This window comes from Falco cherrug, chromosome 7 (assembly GCF_023634085.1).
Source record: "Falco cherrug isolate bFalChe1 chromosome 7, bFalChe1.pri, whole genome shotgun sequence".
Classification (NCBI taxonomy): Eukaryota; Metazoa; Chordata; class Aves; order Falconiformes; family Falconidae; genus Falco; species Falco cherrug.
Window position 1 is genome coordinate 17595081 of NC_073703.1, and position 21313 is coordinate 17616393.

At 35.3% G+C, this 21313-nt stretch overlaps 1 protein-coding gene across 2 annotated transcripts in view; it reads left to right on the top strand.

Moving 5' to 3' along the window:
- Nucleotides 1–21313, top strand: part of UNC13C (unc-13 homolog C) — a 178470-nt gene that overhangs the window by 13742 nt on the left and 143415 nt on the right. For both annotated transcript variants that reach the window (XM_027800121.2, XM_027800123.2), the window contains exons 2-3: nt 7292–7314; nt 7846–7910. In XM_027800121.2, coding sequence (XP_027655922.2) covers nt 7292–7314; nt 7846–7910 — 88 coding nt within the window. The remainder of the gene's footprint in view (nt 1–7291; nt 7315–7845; nt 7911–21313) is intronic.

Consider the following 21313-nt stretch of genomic DNA (forward strand, 5'->3'; position numbering starts at 1 on the left):
TAGGGTATGTCAGGAAAAACAAATTTCAAAAATCATATTAGTGTTGTGGTATTTAATGTCTTTTTCTTCTCTCGTATCAGTTAAGCTGCTTTGCTTATTGATAGAAGAAAATCTGATTTCTTTGTCTTATCTCAGTAAACAACATTGGCTGATGTCATCTTATTATTCTGTATGTGATTATACATTGACTCATTTTTTCTTTCACTACTGTAAGTCTTGAAATTAGTCTGGCTTATCTCAATTTTTTAGTCTCCTAGTTTGAATTTTTTGAAGATAGTTTTTAAATTGTTTGAGACTATTTTAGATAGTTCCTTAAATACTGGCTAGGAAGTGGATGCAACTCCACAGGAGAAGAAACAACTTCATAATAACAGCAGCTATAAATGTCATAGCCTGTGACATATGTGACTGTTCCCCAGATGTTATGTTCTGCTCCTTTGTTCTTGATCTTAGGTGTATATATTGTCTTGGTCTTTAACAGTAGGATGTTTATATAATTTATAGGGTTGCCGCCATTAGCATTTTATTTTACAGCAGGGATACTCTTTTGAAGCAGATCTCTCAGTCTTCCGAATTCACCACATTTACTTTGACCACTGGAATGCCTGAGTGTGATCTAGGTATTTTACTGATGCAGACTAGCCAGATGTTGCTCTCCACAATCACCCCTGACATGCTCAGCAACTAATGGGCTTTCAGTACACAGGACATGAAGTAAATACCCCCAAAACCTTTGTGGTGTGGACACTTGTGTCTTTGGCACCAACTGTTTTGGCCTTCTGCTCTGCTCTTATGACACTAAATTATTTGCTGTTGCACATATATTGTTTGTTGGCCAAGGTGGCCATCAGCTTGCTGCTGTGTCCCAGGCAGGCATTTAACATTCCTGTCCTACTGTCACTTCCGTCTATGCTGTTACCACAAACCAACTTGTATGTCTCGGTGAAATCCTCCTATTTGGTGTGAGTGCCAAGGAACATGCTTTTGCTTGTTAGGCCTGAGGGACTACTCTCACAGCTGGTGTCAAACCAAGTGGTTGTTTGTTTGGATTTTTTTTTTGGAAGAAGCGCAGTGGGACTTCAGCTGGCAAGTAAGACCATGATATAATGGTCCAAGTCAAATATTTTGTGGCGATGTTGGCTGTGTGGAATGGAAAGGCTTGCCATAATCAAATATCTGTTTGCTTTCATAGGCTATAATTAATTACTTGGTTGTATTTACAGTCATAATTTGTATCAAAAGAGATAAAAATATGTCCCTTTATGGATAATGTATGCTTTAGCATTCTGATGTGTTCTGGGGTCGGAATAAAGTGCTTAAAATGCATTCTGCGTTTTATTCCCTACCATCACTCTGGTAAGCCAGATGCTGTCAAGAAGGCCTGGTCTTCAAGAGGACTGTAGTTTTATGAGGCCACCAAAAATAAAGAAGCATTGGTATCATACCACAGTTCATAACCACTTGGGTTTTTTGATAGCCAATTTATGCTTTCAGAGGTAAATTTCAGAAGTTAATAGAAGTATCTAGTAACTGTTGAAAGACAATAAATAGAAAACAAGAGCCATTAGAAGTCTAATGGGACTCAATTTCTAAATACCAGAGATGTTCTTAAGACACGTCCCCTTGTTTCAGTGTTGCAGACCAGTTTATTAATAAAGACACAAATGCAGTTTTTTATCTTCACCAAGATAACCTCCTGTTTTGGCTCTCAACGGTATCCGCTAGCAATTTTTCTACATCACTGCTAGTAAAGTGCTGGCAGCAATTCTTCTATTTCTCCTGTCAACCAAGCTTTATTCAAGTTTGACCTTCTCTTTGTCAGACAAGCATCACTCATCTCTTATGATGTGCTAGCTTTAATATTATCTTTCAAGCGTTATGCAGTGTATCTTCCTAGAATATGCTTCAGCAACACAACTTCCTCTAGGCTTACATACTGTAATATTCTGTTCTGTAGTGATAATATTAGCTTCTGGGTACAACATTTATTATCTTAGCATGGCTTAATTTGTGTTATTGTTTTGGACAGACAATCTAATTCTTTAATGTGCTGCTTTTATTTTATGCTGTTTGTCATCCTTTATTTTCTTTCTTAGCAACACATACCTAATAAGAACTGTCCGGCTCAGACTACAAAATACTTCTGACTGGGTACTTTACACATGTTATTTCTTTGGAACAGCTGTATTATTACCTAATCCAGCACATACTACGTTTAAAGGGTTTGCTTCCAGGAATGACGTAATCATCAGTCAGTTTGACATTCTTGTAACTGTTTTGCAGAATTACAGATTAAAATGGTACTTTCAGAAAACAATGAACTTTAAATCTTTTTCCAATTTGGTGTTGTACACTGGTGCACACTTGCAAGAGGGGGAAAACAAGGTAGCACACATAATATTATTTTAATTATAGGGTTTCCTAAGAGTTCAGAATTTTACAACTTTATTGCAGTTCTTGTGCTATGGTGGCACAGTTGGTGAACTAAGGTTTTGCAATCATTAAAGAAAGAGAAGTGTATTAGGATGATGCTCTGCTGCTCAGAAAAATGCAAGAGAGAAGTAGGACACAAGGCTTGAAGGAGGCTTTTGATTGTGGGCGATAGGGGGAAATAATCTTCTGAACTTCTTTGGTATAAAAACCTCTGCTGAATGATGAGACCGTTGTCCAGTTGTATTTGTGATGGTATTGTAAGTTACAAAAGCAAAGTTTTGTCTTCACTTCGGTATCTCCCTTGCTAATTTATCTTTCATGCTAGAAGAATCTGTGTTTTCAACATCCTTCAGAGATTTATTTTTTTTTTCTAGGAAGTTTGGGTATAGAAACTAGTTATCTTGTATGATGAATTCCTATATTGTGTGGTAAGTTACAGGTGGCAACATTGCTATTAAAAATGGGTAAATCACACCATGTGTTGATTTGAAAACAGTTGAAAACAGTGTAAAGTTCAACTTTTATACAGTCATTTTCCAGACTGAGTTTGAATAGTAATTATGTACCATTAATAAACACTTGCTGGAAATTTTATTTAGCCTTCTTAAAGCCTTTAAACTGATATGTGGACAGAAAATAACTTGGGGTTTATTTGAGGAAGCTGAAAGAATGCCAAATAATCCTCCCTCATTGCACGCACACTCCCCACTCCTCTCCCCATCTGGGGACTAACTTACCTCAGTGAGTACTTGTGAACCGTTTTCAGCAGAAGCCAGGGCTTAATGGCCATGTTGAGTGTTATACAGCCTTTAAATATCTGGAACTTTTTATTATTAATGGAACCTTAAAGACTAATTTTAACTAGTGAATACTTTTAATTCTATCTTTACCTCAAAGTCTATGTCCCCTTATGGGAGGCTTAGGGAGTCGTAGTAAAGAAGGAGTAGAGATAAGTGCTAAAGAATGGTATGGAGCTGGAGAGAACTTTCTAGCTAAGAATGGGCACTTTAAAATATGGTTTGCCAAATATTCCTTAAGGTTGTCCTCTCCTTCCTAAAGTTTTTGTGTTCTATTGTTGACTTCTATAAATTTTGCATAGGAAATGAGCTTATTTGGAGAAATGTGGTATGAGAGCTGATCATCATGCTTTCTTTCCTGTAGTTAATGATATGCTACCTTTTCTTTTTGTATTAATTTTTATAATTCTATAAACTTAAATGAACCACAGAAACCTTGTACCACTAAAATATCTTTAACTAAGAGCATTTTCCCCCCTGTTTTTTACCAGTTACCTGGTTGAATATAATGGAGCCTGCAATTATAAGAGTGCCTAAAAAAAAAGCGGGAGGGTACTGGGGGTGTTTCCTTTTGCCTTCAATATTTGACATTTGTAAATATAATTTTCAGTAGTAAATAGCTGGATGATCATCCTACTCTTCATCATTCCACTGTTCATAGGGAGTGCGCTGAGCTGAAATAGCAACAATTATGGAGCAATATGATTCCATGGATTTTTGCTATAATCCTAGCAAAACACCCTCTGGTTATCTAAAATGACATATGGTATAGAGGCATAATATGAAGGCTATACTGGTATTTCAGGATGTAGTGAATTTTAAACACCTAAGGAGAACCAAACTAATATAAGTAAATTAAGAAGTGTCCCATAGGGTTAACTAAATGAGCCAGTGATTACACTGTTCTTAGTATGTTCATAATTTTTTTTCGGTTAGTTGTTTGCCATAGAATGTGTGGATGACAGAAGTGAGTTCTATGAAGATAAGCTCTTTTAAGTAAATCATTGTCATTCAACAGTATAATAGATGTCTAGCGTTGTATCCTTGATTTGAAAATACATTCAGTGGTCTCTTACATAATCACAATGAATTTCTTATCTACATCAAGGAATGTTGCTGTCTATTCTAGTAGCCTAATGACTACTGAAGTGAATTGCTTGGTGACTGCACTTCCTGATTTGGTGCTCTCATACACACAGAGAACACTTCCTTCATTCAGATAATTTCACTCATGGCAAGTTCAGAAGAAGCAGTAAAAAATGAAGTTTTTGTCTCTGAAGATGCAGTCGTTTTTTTACAAAGAAGAGATGCTCTCAAAATCTCATTTTGGGAAATTTACATCAGTTGTCTGCTTTATGCAACTTCTATTGAGAAAAGAGGCCATTAGACTGGTGCATTTTTTAATTTTTTTTTTGAGGTAGCAACTGCAAAGAAAACAAGTTAAACCAAAAATGTAATACCATTTTTGCCTTCCTAATTTTTGATTGTTGCTCTCCTTCTTAAATTTAGCCAAAATTAGGTTCAGTAAAGGAAGTGTAGTGAAATTAGATGAAGCTGGCTGAAACCCCAGAGAGGTAAAGAAAATTTCATATGTCCATCTCTCATGCTCTGAAATACAAAATTCCATTTAATGTGGAAGACAAGTCTCAACGATTTGCTATTTTCTAATATAACTTTCTAAGCAAGTGAATTAAACATATAATTCATGTGAATCTTTAGGCAGCCGGTAGCAAAGTACTTGCAGACTTTAAACGTTGCATTGCTCATAAATAATACTAAGATTTATGATACATCTTTAAATGTCAGTATTACAAATATTATTATGATTCGATATTCTAGAAAGAAGGTGGCATGAACAGATTATGGTGAGGCTTCTTACTTTACAAGTCATCTCATGCTTAAAACTTCCTTTAGTCCCCAAATTTCTCTTCACTTTTTGGGCTCGTCTTTTTTACAAGTTTGAGAATTAATTCAGTCTCTCCTGCCTAGAGTCCTTGGTATATCCTCTCTCTTGATCTCTTCCCTGCATTCACCTGTCCAAATGCTGCTCCAGCACTTTGGTTTTAACTACTCCTCTTATTTCTTTTAGCCCTCATAAAAGCATATCCCATTTTGTTTCCACAGCCAGCCCAGCCTACAGTCATCTAGTTACTCCTGGCTCTGCTCTTACCCTGCTTGTGAAAATGTTATAATGTTATACTGGGAAAGTAAGATCATATGGTGGTCCAGATCTTCTTTATATGCTCGTGGAGGAGCCAATCATATCTGATGTTGTCAGACAAATACATTCATAAATAGGAAAGAAAGAAATGTAAAAACTTTAATAAATCTTGAATAAATCTACTCAGTCAAATGATGGTAATTTGACAACTAAAATGCTATAGCTGGTTTTAGTCAAGAATTCATTTCTAAGGCGAAATAAAAATTCTATTATTTCTGAAGGGGTGGGGTGGGGGGATGTTTTGAAGTGAGAAAACATCAGAACAGGTCATGTCCCAGCAGAAACAAAATAGTAATGGATTCTTTTAAAATATGACATTAAAAATTGATACCATGCTGATTTCTATTCAGAAGAACTGTGAAAAGTATCAGTTAATGGCAAGCAGATATTCTTGATGCACAGAAATGTGGTCACTCTATTTTTACTAAAGCGTGGCATCTACTATTAGTAACAGCCTTAATTTAATATTCTGTGTAACTCAAAACATAAGTTTTCCTTGGAGCAATAAACTATAGTTCATTTTTTTAGGCATACTCTTTCTAAAAGGATTGTTCACAATAGCTGTGAAAGAGAAGCTAAGATCTGTGGTCAAACATAAGAAACTGGCAAGTTTTGTGGTCTCACAAAGGTGAAGAGACCGTAGCACAGTTACATTTTCTGTGGACTCAAATTCGGTGTTGTGATAACTAGTAGCTCAGTCTTCTTTAACGCTTTTAAATAATACAGAAGCAGATATAATCTGACTGGTAAAACTTGTTTTGACTCCAGTTTTTATTCTGCATGTTCTTGTGCATGTGCTTTGTTTTGATCACAGAAGTGGCCTCTAAAATTAGTGGAACAATAGAGCCTTTTAGTTCCCTGGATCGTCACTACTGTACTGTATGCACCTTTACACTTGTCAATATATTTTTCATGTGTGTGTTTGAATGTGATATTTTCTTGTAGATAAACTGGTTTAAAACTGAAACGTGGTGTGTGTTTAAGCTGTAAATGATTATATTGTACTGTATGTAATGTGAGTTATCTTCAAATATCTTAAAAATACGTGAACTATTTAAAGGGGCTGTAGAATGTGTACTCCATTTGGGGAGTAAAAATGGACACATCAGTAAAGTGACAATTAAAACAATGCTGTTTCATATATGCACTGTACTATAAAGTGTCAAAAAGAAAAAAAAAAGACACTTTTGGTGAAATACTATATGAAAATCATTTAAAATGTGCTTGTATTTTTCAGTTGACAAGACAATAATATACGGGTAGCTTTTCATTGTCAGCAAATATTTCCTGTCTGATAGTAAATGTGAATACATAACATTTTTGCATTAAGCAATTTCTAATGACATATAGATGTATATATCATATCTTGTACTTTGACAATTTTAGTTCTATTGGCATTTGGGGATAATTTCTGTAGGATAGAATAGTTACAGTTCAGAAGTTTTGTTTGGCTTTTTTTCTTTAATACCCTAAGTAGAAACATTTGCTTTTTCCTTTAAAATAGAATGCTATTTTTTTGAATACTGCAACTGTATTAAATATATATTCATTAATATTAAATATACTTTTAAAAATCCTAAAATATATGTTGAGGTGGGATACAATATATAAATTGTATGGTATCGACACAGTCCTGCATAAGCGGCAGGGCTTCTTATCTATTAAAAACATCTTGTTGCTTGTTTAAAATGTAGTGACAGTGGTCTCGCTGCAATAATAAAGCTAAGCACAGGTGTTACTTGGATTCTGCTCTGCACAGACAGTTTTTTATAGTATAAGATATTTTCTCAGAGACTGTTCTGTCTAACCTATATTCCCCTTCTTCCCAATTCTCTTTCAGATAGCGGTTCTGTGGATGAAAAGGTTTAAAATCATGTATTTACTATAGGGATCATGTATTTTGTTGATGTTCGTTTGTGAATTATTTGACCTGTTTGGTTCCTTCATTTTAGTTGTGAAATCTGCATGTTTTTCCCAGCTTTCCACTTTTTCATTCTCCTTTAAGTGTATTGCGAGTCTGTTGCATTTATAAACAGGATAACCCTCACTGTTGTGCTTATCATAATTGCCAGCACAGGGGTCTGCTACTGTCAAACATGATATCTGGGGTTTTTGACTCTAATTATCATCTACACTGCATACACTATAGGACTTAAAGGACAACAATATTTGGGAAGCAATATCTTATCTTCCCATGGGTTCTTCCAGTGTGTTTCACTAAATGCTGAACACTACAAAAATGTATTCCAAAGCAATAGTTACTCTAGCTTTGGCCTGGAGCTGACCCTGCTAAGCATTTTCATATTAGGTGTTATATGTTTGATGCAGTTAAATTGTGCCCAAGACTTACTAAGAGCAACTGAGTAACTGTACTTTTTTTGGTCTTTATTAAAGGCTCGGATAATAAGTGGAAGTTCCTTGGATACTTCCAAGCTTTATGCAGTCCAGGCATTTAGTGGGTAAGTACCAATATGACTGTGGATTTTGTTATGCATATCTGCAAATTAGCCTCATAGCGTTATGGTATTTTTTCTAAGCTTTGTTCTTCAAAGAAACTGAATTATTTTAAAAGGAAGATAGTCAGTTTTATTGTCTATGTCGTCTTTTAATTTTTAAGTCTTCAATTTTTAAGAAAGTAATAAAATTCAGTTTGCACAGGTCAATGGGATGGCAAGATTTTTTACCTCTTTTTATGAAAATTAAATGCCCTTTGAAGCTGTAATTTAATTTTGTCTTCATTTAGTTAGTGTGTAGGAGTATAATAATATAAGTCTAATATTTGGAATCTAAAAGGTCACGAGAAAAAGATTTTCCAGTTTCTAAGAGTGAATGTGACAGAAACCTATACATTTTGTTTGGTTGTCATCAGACAGAGTTAATTTACATCGAGTTCCAGGGATTCCTTTCTTTAAGGAAAATCCATCTTTCCTATTTTGGATACCTCTTTATTATTCAGTTAGGAGAGAAAAAAACCCAGTAAAAAACATTGGTAAAATCTATCAGTTACATTAGTTAAAATTTAAATGGAATATTATCCTCTTGCTGGTACAGTGTTTGCTATAGTTATGCTTTGTTAGAAAGACAAGGTGATGAGATCAAATCAATTTATCTTCCATCTTCTCATTTGTACCTCTATATAGCAGATGCTAGACACTATCAAGTTTCCCATTTAGATTCCTTTTTTTGGGGGGGCGGGGGAGGGTGTGTGTGTGGATGGTATCTCTAAAAGGTACTAATGGTATTAATTTGTTCTAATATCGCTCACATGCTGCTGTGGAAGGTATAGTTAGAATAACATTTGTACTTACTGCTAAACCTTAAAGAAATTTAAAAACACTCTTCAGCTTTTCAGCAGCTTACATAGTTTCTATGTAGTTTGGCGTACCTTAGCGTTGTATTTCTTCCTTTTCCAGCCCATAGAAACTTCACAGTTGCTATAAAAGTGTGAGGCCATATGTGATATTGTACAGGATTAGTTGATGAATGCAACATGAAACATTTTTAATATTGTATGAGATATTTGATGTGTTGGGGTTTTTTTATTAAGATGCTCTTTGTATTAAAATAAAATTATAGTATATTTCTCTTGGCTCACAAACTGCACATTGCTTTCATCTTGATCAGCTACAGTTCTCTTGTAAGGTCAAAAAGGTCAAAAATATCTCAGCACTAAAATGATAACAACTTTTGCCTTGTCTGTTGATCAGCACTATTTCTCACTATGCCAAAACAACTGCTTCTTTGAATGGGATTTTCTAACTACTCTGTTGTCTATATTTTAAAAACAGAACAATATAAGTGCTGTGAATTTTCTTTCCCAACTTCCAAATGCAAAACTTTAGTATTTCTGTTGGAATTCTGTTGTCAACATGAAACTACCACTTCTGAAGCAACTTTTTTTCCTCTTGATTAGATTACTGACTTTTTCAGCAATGTATTAGCCACAAAAATGTTTACAAAAGCTCTCTATGCTCACGTTCATATTAGTCTTCTAATGGAACCATGGAAGGCTTTCATCGGATCCATTGCAACTGTGCTAGCAAATTATGGCGATAACCTTTTGATTTGATGCCTGACAATTTGTATTTGGTGGCTTCTTTGTTGGAAAACATTAATGCATATCAGAACCAGAAGGCATCACAGAGGCAGCTTCTGATATTTGCCTCAAATTCTCTTTGTCATATCGGCAAAGAAATCCTTTTTTTTCTCCTTTGTTCTATGAAGTGTCAATTCATTTTTAGTCATAGGCTTTGATGGCCTCAAGTTTCAGTAATTTATAATTTGATACACCACTAATAGCAATGTACCTCACGACTGAGAAGCAGGAATCTGACATCTTAAAAACTACAGAGTAAGCTGTGGTCTACTGAAACTGAAGATGCTCATACTCAGAAGCATTAGTGTGTGAGCCTGGCACAAAACTCTGAGTTTTGTGTATTAATAATAACGATGATGATAATAATAATAGCTGTTCATAGCTTTCAATAACTGCTTTTAAGAATTTGATGTATACTTTTCAGAACTAAGAAGAGAACAACATTTAACATCAACATGAATTCAAATTCTTGAAACAGTGTAGAAATTGGCATTCTGAGATAGTTTTACAGGTGCTGTTCAGTGCAGAATTGTATATGACATTCAATGCTGTATTCCTAGAATAAGAAGAAATATTTTTTTTCCTCTAGAAAAGTCAGAAAGTTGAAACTGAAAATAAAGCTAGTCCAAAACTGTTTTGGATTTAATATCTGTGGTTTTCAATGACCCAGTTTCACTCACTGCATATGGTTAGGCTTTCACTGCTTAAGCTCAAGAATGATTTCTTAATATAACCAAAATATTAAGGAAAATTTTCAGTTTCACATGATTTTTTTCTTTTTTCCTTTCTTCTTGTTGTTTTGTTTCCTTTTATTGTGTGCCCTCCATATAAGTAAGCTTAATAAGAGAGAGCTCATTCTATCAAACTGCTTGCAATCTGCAAACCAAAGAGAAATAGTTTAACATCTAGTTACTCTGTAGTTTAGGAATAGCATTTTGCAATCAGATTCTGTAAGTGTAGGAACTGACAATGAGGTAATGATATCTATGCATGCAGGAAGCCGCATGTGATCATACAGTTTTGCTGTATGCACTACTTTCCTTAGCCAATTACTTAATTACAGTTTCCTTGTAGATGTAGGACTTAGAAAAGTAATGTATAAGAGTGGATAGAATTCTTATTTTTTGTGGGTTTCACACAAAAAATAATCTCATAGATGTAAGGAGACCTTTTGCCCGTGACAAGGACTATACAGACAGAAGTTGCTCTTTTTATGCCCTCTCTTCCATTCACAGGTGAATAAATTGAATTATTGAGTCCTCTGAGTATAAATTGTCAATCCCTTGTACAGGTATCCTGTAACCACTGCATAAGACTACTTCAGATGACTGACAGTAGCTCAATACTAGCTCATGTTTTTAGATTAAACCTTACTCTTTTTGCTGACAAAGTTCGGACTGGGCCTCTGTTCCCTTTGCTGTCTGCAATCTTTGTGCAAGCCCCTGTTTCACTATCACACTCTGAAAACAGTGATGCCATTTTCATTTAACTTCTCATTCAGCTGAAGAACGCTGATACCTCAAAGACTTTTGTGCCTCTTGTAATCACATTTTCTCCTGCATGCAAAAACTAATCCTGAATTCTATGATCCCTCAGCCTCTTCACTGCCAGCACAACTTTCTGCAGCTTTAGCTATGACTCCTCTTCCCTCTTACTCTCCCCAAAAGGTGCCATTTGAAGTGAGGGGAGATTCTTTTCATCACAACCCTTGATACCTTGCTTTATAAAAGTATCTTAATTGCCTCTTTTCTGCCTTACTCTTCCCTCTCTCTCATAGTTCAATGCTGTGAACCCACCTCACACGCACCAGCACATCCCGAGTCTGTGGCACATACCACAACCCTTCATTCTCTGCAATGATCACCCCTATGCTGCATGGAATGAGAGAAAAGCCAGGGCAAGAAAGAAAAGGCAAAGACCAAATACAGTTGTCCAGGGCTTCTTATGCTACTTCTCTGTTAAAAGCAAAAGCTCCACTTTTCCTGTTCTTTCCATGCCAGTATCAAATAACATCTTCTTAATTTAATTTTTCTTCTTCATTTTATTAAAGTTGAGGTATGTTAGGAATTCATCCTTTCAGTATTTTTGAAAATTATATGTCCATCAGCTGGGTTTTTCGTCAGATATATCTATCTAGGGTAGTACTGTTTTACTTTTCCCAGAGACTTGCTCTCTATTAACTCATTGCTTGTCTGATGTCAGTCATATCAGAGACTGATAATTTTACCACATGGCCTAATCCATTCTGAAATTTGCTAATGGTTCACAGATGGTGCTGCATGCAAACAATCACTGTTTTCCTTCAGTGGCATATTCTCAATGGTAAAACAAATGTATTTTTCTTGAATTCTGTGACAAATTCAAATAGATGATTGTTATGCAGAATATCTTCAGAAGCACACAAAAAATAACCAACATTACAGGTTTTCCTTCTTCCCTTGAATGATAACTTGTGTGCCTTCAACTTCATCATCTATGTCAAGATGTTGTTGAGTTATTATTGGAGGTAGGGAGGGGAGTAGAGAGTTTAATGTAAATTAATTGTAAATTTATATGAAATAATGTAAATTTAATGAAACCTAAATAACAGTTTGTCTCTGGCTATAGTGTTTAATGTTCCAAAGACTATATGCAGAGACTAATATTTCACTGTCAATACAGCATTGCCCAGTTTGTTAGTTTTGGTAATGTAGCTATTCTCCCTTTTTTCAACAAATCTGATCTCCCAATCCAGATCAGTGTATTAATCTTTACTTCCAGCTGATAGCCAACAATCTTTGCGTACTTATGGTCTTCTTAAATGTTATTAGAAGGACTGAATTTGTTCTTGTACAGAAAATCTGTGCATAGGAGAATTTCTAGTTCATATTCCCAAAGTCAGGGCTGTTTCAGTAAAGATGCAAGAAAAAGTACTAAATATGCAGTTCTCCAAGAATAAATTGACGTGTGTTTTCAGCGCACATATGTATTAGTGGAACTGTATTTTCCCACTGGATCTCCCAGGGGATTCTCTTACTCTCCACTTAAAACTGAAATGTATCTTCCTAGGCAGGTGTACATTTATTTTTTATCTGTCTGTGAAATAGGAGAGTTTGATGGGTCAGCCTTTCCATGTCTCTATTGGATATTGTGCACCTTATTGTGCACCAATCCCCTCTTGTGCTGTTATCTTTTAGTTTGTTCTGTGTACTTGAAATGATTTTTTGGTTTAATTAGTTCTGTTGTTTCTTTCCTGTAGTGCTTCTAACTAAATATTTATAGTGAGGGTTACAGGGACAAAACCTAATTAACAACATTTTAAAGAATATAAAATGATATTCCTGCTCTACTACCAGGAGTAACATGGAAATGACTTGCCTACCGACTGCCCCAATTGCTTCCCCTCCCAATATATGCAGGAGTCCAATGGCTATTACCGTTCTCCTTCTATATGTGCCTGTATCCACAGACTACCAGTCTTCACCCTAAGCGGCACTGATCAGAATTTCTGATGTAGCCCTTCTTTAGCATGTTACCTTGCTTATGCACTTTCCCTCTGTCTCTTCCCACCAAACCCAAAACATAGATGCACAGGTTCACATCTGCTCCAGCCTCCTTCGTTCCAGCCTGTCATACTATTAGGTCCTCCACAGTTTAAAAATGTGGTCTTTGCTGTTGTTGTCATTCTCTTCCATTGAATCCCACCCCTCCAACAATCCTGACATCTCAAGCCACTGCAAGGCCACCTCTACCTGCTCCAGGCAAACCCTTGCCAAAGCTGCTTTTCTCCCTGTTGCTTTTTAGGCTTCAAAAAGAAAGAAAGAGTCACTGTTTATCCCAAATTACGCAGAAGCAGCTGTTGGACCCAGATGAATTCGAAGATTGATGAAAAGTTCAGAAGTCCCTCATAAAGTGACAATTCATATAAACTTTGTGGAGTAAAACTGGAGAACAGTTCTGAAAAATAGAAGCAGTGCTGCAGTTGTGGAAAGAAATATTCTTTCCCTCAAAAAGAAAAAAATTCAAGCATAGATTTGAGGTTTTAGTGAGGGGTTGGGTGATTTGGCTTACTGGTTGTTTTGCTGGTTGTTTGGTTTTTGGGTTTTTTTCTTGTTGAGAATTGTTGTGCCTGTAACTAAGCTTAATCGCATCAGGAATGCAGGGAGAGCAATTAATGGTGCTCCAGGGACCACATAAGGTAGTGGAGAAGTAAGAGACAAGAGTATAGTTTTCCTTCTTGAAAGAGAAAATTTGACAACACGTTCATTCATGTCAAAACACAGAACACTGACTACTAAGCAATACAAGCCTCAGTGTCCTGCAGGTAAAGCAACTGCTTCAGATAATTCCTTGGATTCCAGTCAACTATTACCATAAGGAACACATAAATTTCTCATGTGGAAAACAGGATTTATTATTATTTCACTAGATTCTTACAGAGAAGGGTACCCCTTTACGATGAAAGCAATTGGAAACGTCTTGTCTTGTGGTTTCTTCCTCTATCATTTATAAGCCGATCTGTTAAAATACCTACTGGTAATCAAAAGACAATTGGAAGTGGGTTTTGAAGCACACTAACCCAGAATTACTATTAAACTTGTGGGTGCCGAGTACAAACAAGATCAAGAGATTTTTAGAACATAGCTAACTAGAAACACTCTGGACACCAAACCATGTCTAGAGGTTTTCCACAATTGCCTTATTTCTCTACAGGGTGTATATTCAGTCAGTATTAGTGAAGTGAGGGAATGCATTCAGATAGTAATTTATTCCTAGTTGTTTGCAGTTGAAATATTAACCAATAACTAGTCTTAACCTGGCTTCAGACTCCCCCCAGTCAACATATCTCTGATACTTGAAAAATCTCTTTGTTTCAGCAAAGTTTTTAATAAATGTGTTATTTGTATTTCAAGATAAAGACTAGGTGTTACAAGTTTGGTGTGGTTTTGTGTTTTTTTTTCTCCTTCTTGGTAATGCTTCTACAGATAAACACAAATATACCTCTATATGGTATTCATGTTTGGCCTTCCATTTTTTCAGTCCAGATATAAATTTTTTTCTCCTAGAAGACTGTTAGCTATTCTTGAATGTGGATTTTTTTTCCTTTCTATATGCTGCTCCTTAGTGATCAGTAATAGAAGTCCAGTAAGAGCCTCAATTTTAGTCATATTTTGTGTTATAGAGCAGAATAATAGATGAGAGTGATTTTATGGACGTTGCTTGTCAGAAGTAGCTCTTTGTGGCATAAGAATGCCTTATACACAAGATGAGTTTTATTCACTGCTGATGGAACTGCTCCTGAATAACAAAAAGCCTTCAGAATGTGAGTTTCTGAGTTTATCTCTTAGTCTATGTACATCCACTTTGCACAACCTTAGAAATGTTATTTTGTTGCTTTCATGCTTTTGCTGATATCTGTAGATGTATCTAGAAGTTGCAGTCTACCTTGATCTTCATGTTCTTGAAAAGAAAATTCTAATAGCAAAACCCTGCACCAAAGACTGTTTATGTGAACATAGAAAGGAAATGCATAAACACTCTATGCATACTTTTTGCTTTCTTACAGAATGGTGCAGGTGCATCAGAAGAAGGTATGGGAGAAACACTTTATCTCCTAAATTGGTAGGGTAAGAGTTAGGATAGTGTTTGGAACGTGATAATGCTTCTAAAGTTTGAAATAAACTCTCCTGTACTCTAGGTAAGTGCTTTACCCTTTCAGCTAAGATATGAAAGGGTTACCATTTTTTTTCTCTTTTAACTAGAGGGAACTCTACAAAGAAAACTAGAGGGATGCCTTTGAGGATTTTAATATAGCCAACAGGCAATTTGGGAATTTTCTGTGGAAAAAAATGTGTCAATATGGACTTGATGCGTTAGAAGAATTAGATGTAAATCCTGAAGACAGTGCTTTTAAAAAAAATATCCAAATTGCCCAACTGGTTTGAGCTAGACTCCTCTCTCCTGCTATATCTGTCAAACTTCAGCCATAACTTGAAGTTAGTAGAACTGCTTACTTCTTGCTTACTTTTTCAAGAATCCTTGTTTGAAATTTTACAAGTCAAGAATGATGTGTCTAGATTTGCTCTGAGAGGTTCAAGACTCTTTTCACCCACCTACTGTCTACTACCAGGTCAGTTAAAGCTGTGCTCTTTATTTTCAAGAATTTGTTCTTGTTTCTCATGTTTCAAGTCTACTGCCTCTTGCTGATTTCTCGACTTTTCCCATTTCACCCATCCCCTTAACTTCCAGCTGAAGTGTGCTTTAGGTGTCATCCACACCGATAAGGAACTTGCAGCCTCCCAGATTCTAAGTCTTCTCTGCACTTTTCATTTTGGCTTAACTCTCCTTGTTTTATGTTTAACTGTCTTATCAAAGACTTTCTGGTGCAGAAATAAATTGTCTTGGATGTTATTGAAGAAGTTTTAGTTGAATGCTACCTAGACTCAAACATGTGTAGGCTGGGAACAGTTAGTTATGTGTTCCTAAATCCATGTGATACCATGTCTGCAGAAATTATTAATTAATATCAGAGATGGAAATATTGTAAAGCTGTTTGGCCATGATTCCATGATGATACAGCATGCTGAAAGTTCACAGCTACATAAATATCTGGAATTAAAAGAGAAATTAAGGTTTTGGGGATTTTTTTTTTTTGTTAAGATACAGTCTCACCACCTTCATTAGGTTGGCACTGATGTTTTAGTATTGCTTTTAATTTGTTTTATCTTTTCTGCTCCAGTAGGTTTATATTATTATTTTGATTAGATGCTATGATCCTATGTTAATGACAAACACAGGGATGCATATTGTCAAAGGTAAACTAAGCTTAGCGTGTTATTACCTCATCTGGGTCTAGGAAGGTCTTCTGTTTTTGCAAATTAATTTGTCTTGTAGGACTTCCTATCCCAACCTTATAAATTCTCACAAGCTTTATGCAAATTGTTTTTTTTTTCTTTCCCTTGTTGATGCCTTTTCATTATGGCCATGTTGATACTAAGGAAACCATTTACATAGGCTTCAAGGATGGTAGAGGGAATTCAAAATGAATCCTTGGTTTTATGGTATTGCAGCAGTTCTGCTAAGGGAGTGTTAATTTTGAGAAGGATGTTTGGATTTTTCTCTTCCCTATAAAAATTGAGATGAGGTTTTCCTTCTAGACAATTTTTGCAGCACTGTGAATACTCTGTCTTCATCAGTGTTACTACTTATTTGCTCTGGTGTAATGGTCAAGAATATCAGCAAAAGTAGTTTTAATGCAGTTGTGCTAATGCTTGGGGTTTAATAACATTTTTTTAGTTTGGGCCTTAGGAAATAATTTTAGTGTTTAGAGGGTTTTGCATGGGTTAGTTTTGGATTGGTTTTGGTGGGGTTTTTTGTGTTTCAAAATGTTGAAAAAATATAAAGGAAAAAAGTTTACAAGTTGAAATGGTGGCACTTTGAGGCCAAATTGCCTGAAGCTAACTTAAAGTCATTTTAGTTACCTAGCATCAGCTCCCTGTAATGTGACAAGAAGCATGACAGGAGAAAGAAATGAAGTAAGAACTTCTCTGCAAGCGATTTTGTTTTCTCCAAAAGCTGAGATGGTCCCCGAGGCCTGTTAGCACAGTTTGGAATATCTGTTAGTCCTCTTTGGCTTGCACCTGGGAATGAACATTGAACAGATCGGTGATTGGAAGGCAGAGAGAGGCTCAAACCTATAGTCACAAAGTCTGGTTTTCTGCCTCAGTCAGAACCTGAGCATCCATCAGTATATCCTGAGTGTGATTAATTCAAATCTTTACTACAGAAATATGACTCACAAACATAATTTCAAAATTTCCATGACAATAATATACATACTCATTTGAGCACACAGTCTGTCAAAATTGGAATGCATACAGTCTTTTAGTGTAGCCTAGTCTACCCCAAAATTTTCTGACAGCTTCTTGAATTGGCTAGGATAACTGGTTTTTTTTCCTATGGAGAGATTTTGCTCATTTTTTATTTTTTATTTTTCATTTCTTAATATAGTATTTTTAGGTCATATTAAGACTCCTTTAATCCAACTTTCATTTTCAGAGCTATTTCTTTGATGGCATTTTAATATAGTGAGGAACAGGAAAAGCTGTAAATCCAGTCCTGTACTTCTCTAATGTGACTATTTTCTCCCAGTATTCATATACAATTGTAGACCTCGAATTCTAGTTTTCCACTCCAGCAAAAAGTATGTATTGCTACCCAAGTGTGGATTTGTGGGTCTTCAGACAGTGTGGCTGTCTCAGAATTATTTTCATTAAATTACATGGCTCCATTTTTGTTTTTACAAATGCCACTGGCTACATTTTGTGATTATAATATACAGCAGTGATACATTTCTTCTTCCCTTCCTCACCCCCAGCTCAATTCTCAAAAAAATTAATCTCAATTTTCATGATATCAGACCAGCATTATAAGCTGTCTAGGCGTTTTATCACATTTAACTAAATAAACTTAATTAGGCTGTAAAACAGACTAATCTAATCTGAAATATTATGTAATCCTAGGAACTTAAAGACAATGAAGTATCCCAGTAACCTAAAATGTATCTTCAATACTGAATGATTTAAAAAACAAAACAGTGAAACTTCACCTTTTCATTTTTGTGATTATTTTCATCTGGAGAGGAACTCATTTACACAGACCTTAAAGAGTGGCTGTGATTCTTTCCAAAATCTTTATGCCTAGGAATGAAAAAAAGAAGAAAAAGTAAAAACCTCTTTATATTAAATAGTGAGATGTTTCATTTTTAATGACAAAAATACCAATGTTTTTGCAATGATTTACTTTGATCAAATACAGGTTTTGTGACATAAAATTGATACCTCTTATAAAACTGTATTTGTTGAATATTTGTAATGTTACTATAACTTAAACTGTGATTTTCTAAGAATCGCTAGTGAATACGTGCAGTGCCATAGCTCTCAATTTGTAATTCAGTCCTCTGAAACTGAGGACTGAATTGGAAGGAAAAAGGTTGGAAGTTTTTGGACAGCTAAATATATCAAGTATACAGCAGAGTACCTCGCCGAGGGTTTTGAATAGTTTAGTAGAGGAACAGTCTGCTTAAATGGGCTGAAAGGAAAACATAGCTGATCAATTCTGCATCTGCAAAAAAATTATATGTACGCGCGCGCGTGTGTGTATATATATATGTGCATACATATAGATCATCTGTCACGTTCCTCGCCATACAGACTACCTACCGGTTACAGAACAGAAATTGTTATATATTTTACTGTTGGGAGTTGCATCTGAACTACTACACTAAACTGCCAGTCTAGAAAAAGTTCAGATTTTAGTGGAAGATAGAGTTTTTCATCAGAGTTCATTCTGAATGTTTTGATTATAGCTTTCAAGTCGTATTTTTGTCTGTAATAAAGAAGAAAGAATAATTTGAGTGAACAGTGTGGGCCTGATGAACACTAGCAGGATCAGACTAAATAAGGTATTATTGTTGCTGCTGTGACTAAGTGGAAATCGTTTATTATAATGCTTTAAAGCTATTCATGTGACTTTAACTTTCTTCAGCATCCTACTGACAACCTAAATATTTGGTAATCTCTATGAAGAATTGTTCTTCATAAGTACAGACAGGTGCAATCCAAATTATGTTAAAATATCATGTGACACCAAAAGTCAGATCCAATTTTCTCTGGAAAATTGCACCAGACCTGCAATCTCCTTGCACTGAAAATGTATTTATGCTTTTCTCACCTCCATATCCTATTGGATTTTGGGTGACATTTTGAGTTAACGATTTTACCAGCTCCCAGTTTATTTGTAAAGAAATTTAAAAATCATTCCCCAGTAGATCAGTCCTGACTTAGTAAAACTCTAGAATAATGAGTTTTCTGTTGTCTAGTCACTGGTGGAGATGAAGTGAAGCCAATTGATTGTGTAGGGTGACAGCTTATCTGATTATCTGTGTGAACATAACACATCAGTGTATTCTGTGCTATATCTAGAGTCACGGAAAATGGGTCCACTCAAGCTTTGCTCAAGACTGTGAAGCAGAATGGATCAGTTTTAGGCATAAACTTCTTGCTGCTGCCTTAGGCAGCTTGTTCATGATATGGGCAGTTATCAATTTCAGGCACAGTGTATGATACATGCACTAAGTTCTCATTTGAGTACAGAGAAAAATGTCCTAATGGGCAAAAGATAAGAAACGCCAGTTCACCAAACCTGGAAAGTTCCAGTAAGTGTAGGAATATTTGTACCATTCCTTTCAAATTCTTTGCAATAAGAAGAATAATTAATGATTCTCATGTGACAAGTTTATGTCTTTTATACATTATTTTGTCCTTTTGCCTACAAATTTCCTTTGGACCAACTGGCCTGTATTCTGTACAGGAATTTTTTACTGAGTCAGTCACAGCTGTTAATGTATCTTTTATCCAGTGCTGTGAATAGCTCAGAATTTATTGATCCACCTTAATGCCATTGATATGAAGTCAGCTTGTAGTTCTCCATTCCTTACTGCATTGGTAAACAAATGACCTTCTATCAACCAAAAGATTTTAAACAGTAATTTCAAACTTAGCTGCTTTGTTGACTACTTTTTTTTTTTTTTTTTTAATGACTATGACTACATTCATGTTAAAACTTAAGTACTTGTACAGAAGTATTAGCAGTAATATCAACCATTTAGAATAGGGCTATTATGAAAGAACATGCTGAATTCTTTTCTGGTTAAAGGATTTTCAACAAGAAGAATACCTCATACTGTTGTAGTATGTACTGTACATATTTGTTAGTATTGAGAAATTTACCAATCTATCTCTTTTAGAGACTTCAGGTTAAGCTTTCGTTTTTCAAAGTCTTGGAAATAATTCCTTTTGTACATCAGGGGGGTTTCAGAGCCTAGAACAAGGAATGAATTCTTCCCATATACTGTTTTTATATCTTTAATTAGATTTGGTCAACATGGATCTAAATGAAACTGCAAACTTTTCCTAAAGCTCAAAAATTACTTTCAATTTTTGCAGAATACAAAATTGTCTCTGAACTAATAGGTGCTAATACAATAAAGAAGAACTTGGGCCTTGTCTTGTAGCTAAATGTTATATACATTCTGGGGAGTATATAAAGCTCATGTTTATTTCAAGTTTCTGCTTTGGGAACTAGTAGCTTAATAGCAACTCACATCCCTTAAAAAAATTTTAATTAAGCCCCTATAATAGGAAATTATCTGTATTCCAGATATTTTATTATTATATTGCCCACAATACACCCCATAAGTGCGATGCCAATTAATGACATAAACTTAAGAAACTTTCTGCAAGACCTTATCTGTTAACAATAAAGCACCTCAAAACTTGAAAACATCACAGAGAAAGAGCACCCAAAAGCATTTTCACCTTAGTCAGCTTCTAAAGATCCTGCATTGTCTTTGCTGTAGTATCTTAAGAAAGCAGTATTTTGAATCAATTTATACCCTTATTCTTCACTTCATTCTGAGTGTGATCTGTGACTCGGTCCTGCACAGTGCCAAAAGACCAAGTCCCATTGTGAAGGGTTTGAGGAGGTTTGTCATCTCTCAGAATCAGGCAATTTAATCTAACATCAAATGTCTGTTGTTTTTTTTTAAATAACAATATACAACTTAAGGATGAAAGTAATGCTTCATTTCTGAGACATGTCATGAGTTAAAATATATCTATTATTTTCTTTGCAAGGGAAAGGGTGAAAATTTGTTGTTGAACAGGGTTTCCCTGAAGAACATCAGTGCTTGAGAAGCTCAGAAGTTCTCCTAGGAGAACTTTATTA